The 11,949-nt window shown below is 36.7% G+C and overlaps 2 protein-coding genes across 9 annotated transcripts in view; both read right to left on the bottom strand.

The window, feature by feature from the left end:
• Positions 1-1,035: 1,035 nt before the first annotated feature.
• On the bottom strand, positions 1,036-4,998 carry si:ch211-218o21.4 (protein FAM107B). Of its 6 annotated transcripts, none has more exons than XM_067412553.1 (5): positions 4,836-4,998; positions 4,074-4,318; positions 3,880-3,991; positions 1,316-1,525; positions 1,036-1,217 (listed from the first exon to the last, which is right to left on the bottom strand). In XM_067412553.1, the coding sequence occupies exons 2-5, from the start codon at positions 4,258-4,260 to the stop codon at positions 1,154-1,156; spliced, it is 573 nt and encodes a 190-aa protein (XP_067268654.1). In that variant the 5' UTR covers positions 4,261-4,318; positions 4,836-4,998; the 3' UTR covers positions 1,036-1,153. The 6 variants fall into 6 exon arrangements, with proteins under 6 accessions (XP_067268654.1, XP_067268655.1, XP_067268658.1 ...); XM_067412554.1 differs by having other exon boundaries at positions 1,036-1,214; positions 1,369-1,525; XM_067412557.1 differs by having other exon boundaries at positions 1,369-1,516; positions 3,880-3,982.
• A 3,407-nt stretch (positions 4,999-8,405) lies between these two features.
• Positions 8,406-11,949, bottom strand: part of zgc:162200 (uncharacterized protein LOC558638 homolog) — a 30,846-nt gene continuing 27,302 nt past the window's right edge. For all 3 annotated transcript variants that reach the window (XM_067413275.1, XM_067413274.1, XM_067413276.1), the window contains one exon: positions 8,406-9,666. In XM_067413275.1, the coding sequence (XP_067269376.1) occupies positions 9,661-9,666 (6 nt within the window). In that variant the 3' untranslated portion in view covers positions 8,406-9,660. The remainder of the gene's footprint in view (positions 9,667-11,949) is intronic.

The following is an 11,949-nucleotide window of genomic DNA, read 5'->3' as shown; positions in this document are numbered from 1 at the left end:
CTTGGGTGAACTCTAAGCTTTTGCTAGAAAGGTATTTGATAGTTAAATAATGTTTATTTAATACAATTTGAATGGTTCGTTCTAGACTGATTTTATAATATTTATTAATACTTTCAAACCAAAATGATCGTTCTCATAGTTTGAGCATGTACCATGGTAGAATCGTTGTAGTACCCTCTGGGCCTCTTCATTTAGGAGTCACAGTCACACTTGGCTCCTTCACACCCAGTGAGTGACCGAAGCCTTGAAATGAAACTTTCAGTAAAACCAATGTAATATTTTGTTCAAATTCTTTATTTATTTATTATTATTTAGAACTCTGAGGGAATTGTATGATGCTATGCAATATGTAAACCATTTTATTAGCTATTTTCCCCATTGAAAATAATACACAATTTGTTTCTAATATATATTTTTTAATTGAAGCAGTATTCCATGTTAAAATAGAGACAGTACAGCATTTAAAATCCATTTTTTTGAAGGTAGATCAGTGCCATCAGGTTGGAGTACAACAGATTTAACGCCATGGTGTGACCACTAGCTTTCAGTGGTGTATAAAGAACTCACATAATGAATCATTTTTACCTTTATTACCTTAGAATGAGCCATTTCTGTCTATATACATCACAGTTCCCCTTACAGACGAGTCACCATTTTACACTGCCATGTTTCTACAGTAGCCCTAAACACTGCTCTACAGAGCTCTTGCTACGCTCTGCTCTCAGACGAAGACATATTTGTCCTATGCCGGGCGGCCACCGTAGCTTCTATATGCGTTTCAAAAGGGAGGAGTGAGCAATGGACATTGCAATTCACAACCTCACCACTAGATGACGCTAAAATTGACACAGTGCACCTTTAAATGTTAATTTGAAGTGTCAGTAATAATGATATTTGGAGGGAACTATGATTGCCATTGGTTGGCTTGTTCTTTTTTTTACATTATTAAATTATTGCAAAACACAACATGAAGAGTATACTGAACTGTAACAGAATACAATGTATGAAAAAGGTTAATAACAAAATCACGATGGATATAATGAAACTGTGTACTTTATTTCAAAATGAAGTGTGTTTAATCAGATCAGTGCCTGTTATATTCAGGAGTGAAGGTTCTTCTGTAGAGCCGTATGGACTTTCTTCAGGTTCTGTCTCACTCGCACAAACTCCATAAGCTGAACCTCCTCGTGGATCTTCTGCTCCTCTTCCTTCTCCTTCTGAGACATAACAACACAAAACAGACAAATAAAACGGATGAAATTCACACTCTAAAACAGTAGTTTCCATCAGGTATTATTACAGTTACTGTTCCTACATTGGAATAAATCTCAACATGTGCGTTTGGTTAGACTTGAGGAGGCTGCTGACCATCATCTCCTGATGTTTCTGCTGACGCTGGAGAAGCACCTGCTCCAGAGGACTCCTGCTCTGCTCGCCCTCCTCCCTCTGGCTCTGCGCTCTCTTCCTCCTCTCCAGAACCGTCTGAAGCTCCGGCTTACAGCACACCACCAGCCCTCTGTCCCGCCCAAAGAGCCAAAGCACAAACAACAGGTATAAAAGTAACATTTTACCAGTGTTATTTTACACATATGATTGATATACATAGTATTTTTTCCATATGGTGAATTTATACAGGGTTGAAACAAATTGACTTGAGGTGAGTGAATGTTGACAGAATTGTCATTTTTGGGTGAACTAGCCATTTTTTCTTCTTTTTTTTCTGAATAAGCTTTAGTTTTCATGTAATTTTAGTTAAAATGATTCATCTTATGTGCATTTTTATTCTTTTTTTATATTTCTATTTAGCTTTATTTTTATTTCAGTTTTATTAATATAAGTACTTCAATTTAAACTTAATTTCAGATAGTTGCCAAGGCCATTTCTCATTTAAATCTCATTTTTTTACTAATATTTATATTTATATTGTACGTAAGCTTTATTGCAATTAAAGGGATAATTCACCAAAAAAATGTAATGACCCCATGATTTACTCACCATCAAGCTATTCTAGCTGTAAATGACTTTCTTCTTTCAGACAAATACAATCAGAGTTATTTAAAGAAAAGAAAAAATGTCCTGGCTCTTCCAAGCTTTATAATGCAGTGAATGGCAGCCCAATATTTTAAGCCCAAAAAAGTGTATCCATCCATTATAAAAGTAATCCACACGGCTCTGGGGGGTTGATAAATGCCTTCTGAAGCTAAACAATGTGTTTGTGTAAAAAAATAAAATAAAATCCATATTTAACATGTTCTAAAGTAAAATATCTAGCTTCCAGTGGACTGCCTTCCGTATTCAACTTAAGTAAAAAGTGTTTCTTCACAGTTCAAAACGTCCGACATCACTTTTTTTTTTTTACACTACGTTATACTTTTTCCGTACGCTGAATACGGAAGTCAGTCTGGCTGAAGCTAAATATTGTGGAGCACGTTTATAATGGATGGATTTACTTTTTTGGGCTTCATATTTTGGGATACCATTCACTGCCATTATAATGCTGGGATCAGGACATTTTTTGAATATCTTTTTAAAAAACTCAGATTTTATTCGTCTGAAAGTAGAATATCCTATTCTTCTCCTAGGATGGCTTGAGGGTGAGTAAATCATGGGGTCATTTTTATTTTTAGGTGAACTATCCCTTTAATGTCATTTGTAATATTTTTTAGAGTTAATAATAATAACCGTACAAATAATAAAGTAGTTGAAGAAATTAGGCCTGTTTATCATCCATAAGGACAAAAAAATGATATCCTGGATCCAAACCCCAATAATTATTTCTACAATAAGATTGATTAACAAGAATTTTGATCCTACTTCCAAATATACAGCATAACAACTGATGATAATGTAGGTGAAATACATTCACATTTATACATTTAGCAGATTATAAAATATTGGACATAAAAATAGTGGAAATAATTAAGGAAAACGCGAAATCTTTCTTTTATGCATCATAACGTTATGCAATAGGAAGGCTCTCTCACAAATCCTTTTAAATGAGATGAGAGGAAAAATATTTCAAAATAATATTTCAATAATTCAACATTCTCTCGCAAAGATTTTGAGTTCCCAGAGAAACTTGTCATATAATCTCTTGCAAAACCTTTTTTATTTTATTATTTAATATGATCAATTTCCATCGCAAAATATTTACAATCTCTCACAAAACTTGTTACAACAAAAAATGTAATGTTTATTATTTCCATCCAGAGCAAACGGCAAGTTCCTCTGTGAACTCAAAATTATTTGTGAGAGAATGCTAAAAGATTGAAACCATGTTTCCTCCCATCTAATTTATCCCCATCACCATAACAGGAAAACATAAGACAGGAGGAAGAAACTATATATCAAATCATTTTCACACAAAAGTTTAGAGTTTCCCCAAAATACTTTGCATTCCCTCACAAAAGTATTGCATTGCATGTTTGCCTCGAAAAAGTATTGCAATATAGTTTTTCTTCCCTCCTTATATTATTCCCATCACCAGTTTAGCAAGCAAATGCAAAGTTTCTTAGGGGAACGCAAAAGTTTTGCCCTCCATTGACATCACAGCATTTGAGAGCCATTTCTGAGCCCATATTTCTCAAAGTGACCGAAGTTGAGTTTTTCAGTAGTCTCTATCTAAAGGACTTGGCAGCACTGATAGGAAGGCCTATCATTGCAGTGTCTGACACAGCGTGGCCTGAGCGCAGGCTGCTGATAATACCGGAGGGTGTACGATTGCAGCCTGTGCGTCCACACATGACCGCCTGACACAAAAAACCAGAGAGAGAGAGAACAAGGCTTCATCAATATTTCACTAACCCACTTAAAAAAGTCTCCATGAACAGAGATAAATGGTCCTGTGTCTGATTTGGACCATTTTCATTGTGATCTTACTTTTTGTGGGCCAGTAACAGCTCTTTGTGAAGCTCCTGGTGGCTCCTTGAGGCTTTCACCGGGTTGTTTAGGTTCCAGGGGCCCTCGGCAGTATCACATTTATCTGCGTTTTCTTAGACACAAAAGTTATTTCTGCAAGATTCTACAAGACACACTTCTCATGTCACCGTCTGTCAAAAAGCAGAGTAACGCACCTCGATTATGGCCATGATGATGCAAAGAAGTGCAATTAACTGTGTCTGTGGACGTCTTTGTTCTGGACTGTGCTGGTCTGCTAGAGTTGGAGACGTGGTTGTGTCCTGCGGCGCTGTTGGATAAGGCATTTTTGAGTTCTTGCTCGGACGGTCTTGGTGGGAGTGTTTGCGCAGCGGCCGATCTCATTGCACACGCAGGTATCAAGAAGGGCCCTCAGCCAAAGCTCCTGCTGCATGCTGGGAAACTGCATTGGGGTCGTCAACGAAAGCAAAGAGAGTAACAAGAGGGGTGAGATTGAGTTTCACCTAAGTGGGGATCTATAATTTATTTGCTGGTCAAATGCCTGCTCTGTTCAAATGATTTATTTGTCATTTCAAGCTAAATCACATACAGATTGCTGACTGAGAGAAAAAGATGCATCACATTTTCATACAAGTAAAATTATGGATTAGAGGAAGAAGATGTAGCCTATTAGAGAGCTATACAGCTGGATTACATTAGGAGGGCCTACTCGTCTCTAATAGGAATGGACACACCACAATATTGCATTTAAAACATTAAAAGAATCATAATCACTTCCACGTTCACTCACAGAATCACATCTGAACAAAATGACACATCAATGCATGCATACATTGATTCCAGTGGACATGTTGGAAACACAATAAAAAAATTTATCCCCACCCAGAGTTCGACATTACTGTGGAAATCACACTGTGGTAAACGCAGTAAGAATACCGAAAACGTAGTTCTGAACTCACCGAAAGTGCGTCACCGCTCCATAAGCGAGGTCTCCTCTGAGCTGCAGTGAGTAAGAGAGCTCTATTTACTACACAACAGAGCGGACACCTGAGAGGAGGATAGAGGTGCCACTCGCCGTCAATCAATGCGAGGCGCACTTCACTTGCACGCCGCTTGAGGGCAGCAAGTGTACGACGAATAAATCACTACCAATCCAATTTCTTTTCTCATTAGGCCTGCCTACGAATGTTTTACAGATAAACTATGCTCATATAATATTGTATACTCGCGTGAAATGGAGGTTCCAGTCATACCATTAGCCTAATAAGAAAAGTTAACACATTCATGACTTCTAGACTGGATTACTGTATCCACTGGCTGTCCTGCATCCTCAATAAACAAGATACACGCCCAAAATATAGCTTCTAGAAATCTTTTTATACACAAATTTATATCTACACTGGTTACCTATTAAGTTCTGTTTGGTTTATAAAGTATACTGATTTTCACTGTTGAAAAAAAAAACCATGCTGGTTTGGTATATTTTGAAGCATGGCCGCTGGTTTGAGCTTGTCATGAGCTAGTTGGTCAAGTGGTGGTCAACTAGCTCCAGCCCAGGACCAGTTTAAACCAGCTCATGGCCAACTAAGGACCGGCAAACACCAGGTCAAACAAGCTGTCATGCTTCAAAACATACCTAACCAACATATGGTGTTTTTTTTTCCTAACAGGGTCATGTGCATTTAACTAATAGGCCTATTCTATCACCTTACAATCCATCACACTCTTTAAAGTCCTCATGAAATCAATTCAACCTTATTTACTTTGTTAGCAAACATTACATGGTCTTGGGGTGAACAATTAATCTGTGCAAGTTAATACACAGAAAAAAATAGTTTTCCATGGTCATGTTTAATCAAAATATGAAAAGTAAAACATTTCAGATGATGTCAGTTTGACGACTTGGGTTTGAACAGAGCCATAGAAAAAACGGCTGTGGGTTTAATATTCTTAACCACTCCCCTCCAACCAATAGTCTGCTATACAGAGAGATGGAGAGGAAAAACCCTGCCCTCTATTCAAATTCAATTTCACTTGGAAATACATCACAGCACTGAAATAAAATAATGTGCAACTTCTGGTTTACTGGGACTTTCTGATAGTACCTACGATATTTAACCCTCACCCTTCCCTCAAGTCATTTTGGTTAAAAACAAAACAAAATTGATAGTGGATTATTCAATTAACCCTAGGACTTGTATCACACTTGAACAATGAATGCACACAAAAATTAACTGGATTCAATGAGTTTTGTGGTTGAAATAAAAAAACAAAAGTAACAAATCCTAAAGGTATTAATGGAATGTGTGGGATGTTTCAGTACAAATAGAAAAACCTAAAAATGCAGACAGACATGACACAAGGAAGGACATCACCAAGTGCAATGCAAAGCGTGGGATGCAGTGGTGTAAAACATGCTGCCACTGGACTTTAGAGCAGTGGAGACGTGTTCTCTGGAGTGACGAATCACACTTCTCTGTCTGGCAGACAGAGTCTGGGTTTGGTTGTTGCCAGGAGAATGATACTTGCCTGACTGCATTTTGCCAAGTGTAAAGCTTGGTGGAGGGGGGATTATGGTGTGTGGGTTATTTTTTCAGGGGTTGGACTTGGTCCCTTAAACTCTAAATGCTTCAGCACACCAAGACATTTTAGACAATTTTATTCTCCCAACTTTGTGGGAACAGTTTGGGGATGGCCCGTTCCTTTTCCAACACGGAACAATGCACAAAGCAAGGTCCATAAAGACAGAGTCCTGACCTCAACCCGTAGAACACCTTTGGGATGAATTAGAGCGGAGACTGCAAGCCATGTCTTCTCGTCTAACATCAGTACCTGACCTCACAACTGCGCTTCTAGAAAAATGGGAAAAAAAATCCCCAAATTCCTAAACCTCATGGAAAGCCTTCCCAGAAGAGTTAAAGCTGTTATAAGGGTATAAAGGGTGGGACAACTCCACATTAAACCCTACAGATTAAGAATGGGATATCATTCAAGTTCATGTGTACGTAAAGGCAGGCATCCCAAAACGTTTGACAATATAGTGTATATATGTACGTTATAATGTTTAGACCACTAATTAATTGTGAAAATGTGAAGAGTTCCAACCAGTGTAACAGAGAGCATATTTATAAAGAAATGCCTACCCCACCTTTAACTGAAAACCAGAGGTGTATAAATACTGTTCTTTAAGTTATAGTGATGTAAATCTGATTCAAACCACTTCTTAAACAAGAAAAAATCTAGGAACATTTTGAAATGTTAAAAAATGTTGTCCATCGGGAATTGATCGGACCGTTGTTTTTCTATTACAGTAATCTCATGTGAGGGACAGGTTGTCCCATCCTTGCACCAGTAAACACATCATCAGTGAAAGTTGCTCTTGCAAGAGGAAGAAATTTAATTTATTTAAAGTTAATACTATTACAATATATTTAAAAAAAATGTATTTGTCAATTTTGATTTCATGGTGACTAACCATGTCTGTTAACTTAATTTTGATGAGGAAATTGAAACTTTTACTCTGATGTATTTCTTTCTCTAGATGCTTTCATTACATTTGTGCTGAAAGAGAATAGTTACAACGAGAAGTGCTGGCCTTTTGTCAGTCATGTAACAAGAGAGTTGTCGAACTGAGCTCAGGGATCTTTTTACTGCAAGACAATGACAAAAACTGACCCCTCGGACTAAAGATGGGCAAATGTCAAACTAGAGGACACAAAACCCTCAAACATGAAATATGACTCTGGGAACTCTGAGGAAAGTGATATGAAACGAGCGGAAAGCATTGAAATTAAACAAGGTCATTGGTTATTACCCAATCTGTCCAGACTGAAAAAGTTAGTAGTAGCTGTAATTTACTGAGCAGAATGTTCAATTATCTAAAACCTCTCGAGAGATAACCACTAAATTACTTTTAAGTTCTAAATTAATTTAGATTAAAATTCGAATTAGTTTACTACAATTTTTTTTTATTCTAAAAAAATTGAAGCTCTAAATTTAGAACTTTTGAATTCAAATGCATATGCATGTGAACATACAGATTGGGAAGTAGATGATGGGGCTAATTGAAAGGGGTAATTTTCAGTGAATTTTAAATTAACCTCATTACTATTCACCCTGTTACCACCAACTTGCGGTTATATTAACTAAAAATAAAATAAAAAAACTCCTTACTTAAAAATAAAAAATAAACATTAACTGAATTAAAATGAAATATAAAAAGTAAACCTTTTATTTCAGCTAGGTGCCAAAGCATTATATTTTTATTTTTAAGTTAAAGTATTAAAATGATTAAAACTTAAAAACTGTCGACATGTAAAAACAAAAAAACACAAAAAATATAATAAAAATAAATAACATGAACCTGTAGTGTGATGAAATTAAAAAATCCATAAAACTGCATGGTCAATCAACAAAGTATCATTTAGATTGTAAGACATTTTTTAAATCCATTATAGATGACATCCCACCGCAGGACACGGCTTGATTACTTCAACTCATCTTCAATAAGACAAACAAAAGACAACAAATACACCAACGTTGAAAACAACTTTATTTTTTCGCTACTTTTTTTTCACAAACAAGACCTGATATTTAATGAAAACTACTATTCTGCAGGCTTGAACAATAAAATATAAAAGAAAATTTGGTTAAAAATAAACAATAAAAATACAACAGGAAGCATTTTTATAATATAGAAATAACATGTACGTCTGAAATCAAGATGAAAGTTTTGACAGGAAGGTCAACACATCATCTCTCTCACACTCACACTCACACTCACACTCGACAAGAACAGTGAAAAATTGTTTTTGAAGGCCTAGGTTTAAACAAAACAAGCCTATTGCCGGGAATTTAACATCTGCACATGCATGCACAAACAAATGTCCATAATTAGTCTTAAAACAACCCTTACCATTCAAATCAATAAACAAAATATTAAACCAATTATCTACAAATCCTCACTCAAATCTCAAAAATATTAAGGCACTATTTTAAATCCTATTAATTTTCCCCTGTCACCGTGTTCAATTTTGACATCAACACAACCGTCACAGCAGATTACCACATCATACTAAATCAAAATAAGTCACTTTAGTCTAACAGTGCTGTTGGGTAACCCAGTGCTGTGGTTTGATAAGCTGGCAGTTCGCTAAGTGGATTTTTTGCATGAGCTAATTAGCAGCAAAAGTCTTTGTACCTCTGCATAGTTCATTGTTCTGCTTACTGGTTATACTGAATGCATTTATTTTTTTACTTCACTGTAGCAGTCTTTAAAGGCCAGGGCATGTTGCAGTGAGTAGTAATAGAACTGCGCAACCGGTCAGTTATACCAGAGGAATGTCTTCATTGATACCTAAAAATTCAGTTTTTCAACGGTTAAAACCAAAAAAGGTGTGCTTATCTATGGCTAGCATGAGACAAGGTCAGTCACAGTCAGTTAGACTTCCAACAATACTGATCTCCAAGAGTTTTTGGTTTGGTACACATGTTCATGAAAAAGGAAAAATCTGACCATATGCCATCCTGAGATGACATGACGGTGTTCAGCTTTCAGTGTCTTAAAGCCGAACGACTTGATTCATACAAACAAAAACAAGACGAGCGCATGGAAAACAGGTGAGAGAGAGGGTGGGAGAGGCACGAGAGACATGATGAGAGGCCCAATGAGGTGAGGTCTGATGATGAGGAGGAGGAGGATGCTGGGACAGGTCTGCAGGGTGAGGGTGTTCATGAGCATGGTCCATGTACACTGGAGCACAGAGGGAGGACACAAGGAGGCTTTCATTTCTGCAAAGACAGAGTGACACACAAAAGCATTTCATTCATACAAATGTCAAATGCTGAAATGGCACAACCATTTTCAATATTGATAAGAAATGTTACTTGAAGAACACATAAGCATATTAGAATGATTTCTGAAGGATCGTGTGACACTAAAGACTGGAGTAATGATGCTGAAAAGCATCTCTCAGCTCACTTATCACAGAAAAACATTGCACTTTAAAATATGTGACCCTGGACCACAAAACCTTAAAAGGGACAAAAATGTGAAATTGAGATAATACATCTGAAAGCTGAATAAATATGATGTATGGTTTGTTAGGATTTGACAATATTTGGCAGAGATACAACCGTTTGAAAATCTGGAGGGTGAATGAGGGTAAAAAAAATCTCAATATTGAGAAAATCTCCTTAAAAGTTGTTAAGCCAAAGTTGTTAAAGTCCTTAGCCATGCATATTACTAACTAATAATAATACTTTTTGTATATTTACAGTAGGATATTTACAAAATATATTCATCGAACATGATCTTTACTTAATATATTTGGCATAAAAGAAAAATAATATAATTTATATTATTTGGAAAAATGGGTATAATTTTTGACCCATACAATGCAATGTTTAGCCAAGAAATCTAGACGCACCCTATAGCGGCAGCAAATCTAATCTGCCGCGAGTGTAGTCTAGCAACTCTCAATAGACTTCGGAGCAGGAAAAACCAAACTCTAGTCAGGCCAATCACATCGTGTATAGAGTCGGTGGGCGGGCTTAACATAATTACGGCAGAGTTGCGTGCTACTTGTAAACAAAGAAGCTGCCGAACGGCTGAGACTCTGGAAGACTTGGAGTTAAGCTTTTCTTTGAGAAAAGAACAGCACTGAAATCATTCTTAAGAAGGGAAGATGTGTTCGGAGATTTGCCGAAAGGATACGGCGAAAGTTGACTCAATCAACTAGCTCCGCTTCATGTTGCTCTGGTTGGTGTAGCGCTATCCTATCGCTTGCAGAGGAAGTTTGAAAGACAACCGTTTATCCCGCCCCTCGGACTGAGCCCTGTCTATGGTGAGTTTCCAGACCAAACATCTTGATGTGGGTCTGGCTTGTCAGGCTATGTATTGTTGGCTATTGCCACAAATATACCCGAGCGACTCAATGATTGGTTTTGTGGTCCAGGGTCACATACATTTCATAGAAAACAGTTCTTTTAAATTATAATAGTTCACAATATTGACATTTTTTATATCTTTGATCAAATAAAATGTGACCTGTGCTGTCAAAATGAATCACAACGAGAGCCCTTCAAAATGATGTATGGTTTGTTTCAATCAGACAAAAAAAAAGGGGAGGGGGGGGAGGAGGAATAGGAATGAGCTACACCTGTTTGAAGTTGATGGAGTCAATTTTGAGAAAAATTAAGTAAAAAGTTTTTTGAAAATTCCAAAACAAAATCACCTAGCAACCATAGCTTAAAATACATATCAGATGTTTCCCCCAAACATTAACCAAACATTTACATAAGTACTGTAATTCTGTAAAAACAAGAGCTGTCTTTGTGCGCATGCATGGGATCGGTCAGTCAGCGCGAGTAAGATTGTTTTCATGGAAAAAGGGAGGGTACTCCTCTCAGAAAGCATACAAAAAAAGATACTTTTAGACATTTAATTGCTATTGGGATTGCTAGATGAGGGCTTAAAGAAAAATGTTTTATGAAAACCTCAAAAATCAACCAAAAAAAAAAAAGAAGAATAATTTTTCACTTGTTTTGCCTGTAGCCTGAAAAGTTTGTGCATATTTCTGACTCATTTTGCCAGCACGGGTCACATATGCTTTGATGAGCAGGAAACTTCAAAAGCATGCATTTAATTTCACTAAAAGTAGAAAAACAGCTGATAACACGATGACACTAAAAAAATCTTTTTTTTTTTTTAAACAACTGTGATGCAGAGAATCTGTGACAGACAAGAAACAAGGAAGACATGCTGTTTTCATGCATTATCATTCCGTTAATGACAGCTTTGATGAAATGCCCAAATGCTGTTGGAAGCATCAAATTCTGACCCTCTCAATGCATGTTTTAGTAATCATTTTATCCAAGTTAATTGTTAAATTGTGCTACTTATGTGATTAGCTAACCAACAACCGAGCAGTTACGTGGCTCTGAACTTGGTCTGGTGTGTGTAAGTGTGTGTTGACCTGTTTGCTGCATCAATACCTCTTTCCTGTTTTCGGAGTCGCTCTTGTTGCCTCTTAATCTCACGGTTTGGGTTGGAGATAATTTCCTCAAAGTCAT

This window comes from Pseudorasbora parva, chromosome 13 (genome assembly GCF_024679245.1).
Source record: "Pseudorasbora parva isolate DD20220531a chromosome 13, ASM2467924v1, whole genome shotgun sequence".
Taxonomy (NCBI): Eukaryota; Metazoa; Chordata; class Actinopteri; order Cypriniformes; family Gobionidae; genus Pseudorasbora; species Pseudorasbora parva.
This window is presented reverse-complemented; position numbering and strand designations above follow the sequence as displayed.

Bases quoted from the DNA above. Each gene is read 5' to 3' on its own strand.
- si:ch211-218o21.4 (XM_067412553.1), bottom strand. From the start codon at position 4,260: ATGAGATCGGCCGCTGCGCAAACACTCCCACCAAGACCGTCCGAGCAA. The intron at 1,526-3,879 runs GTAAGATCACAA...TTGGCTCTTTGG, and splicing joins CTGTTACTGGCCCACAAAAA to GCGGGACAGAGGGCTGGTGG. The intron at 1,218-1,315 runs GTAGGAACAGTA...GTTATGTCTCAG, and splicing joins ATGTTGAGATTTATTCCAAT to AAGGAGAAGGAAGAGGAGCA.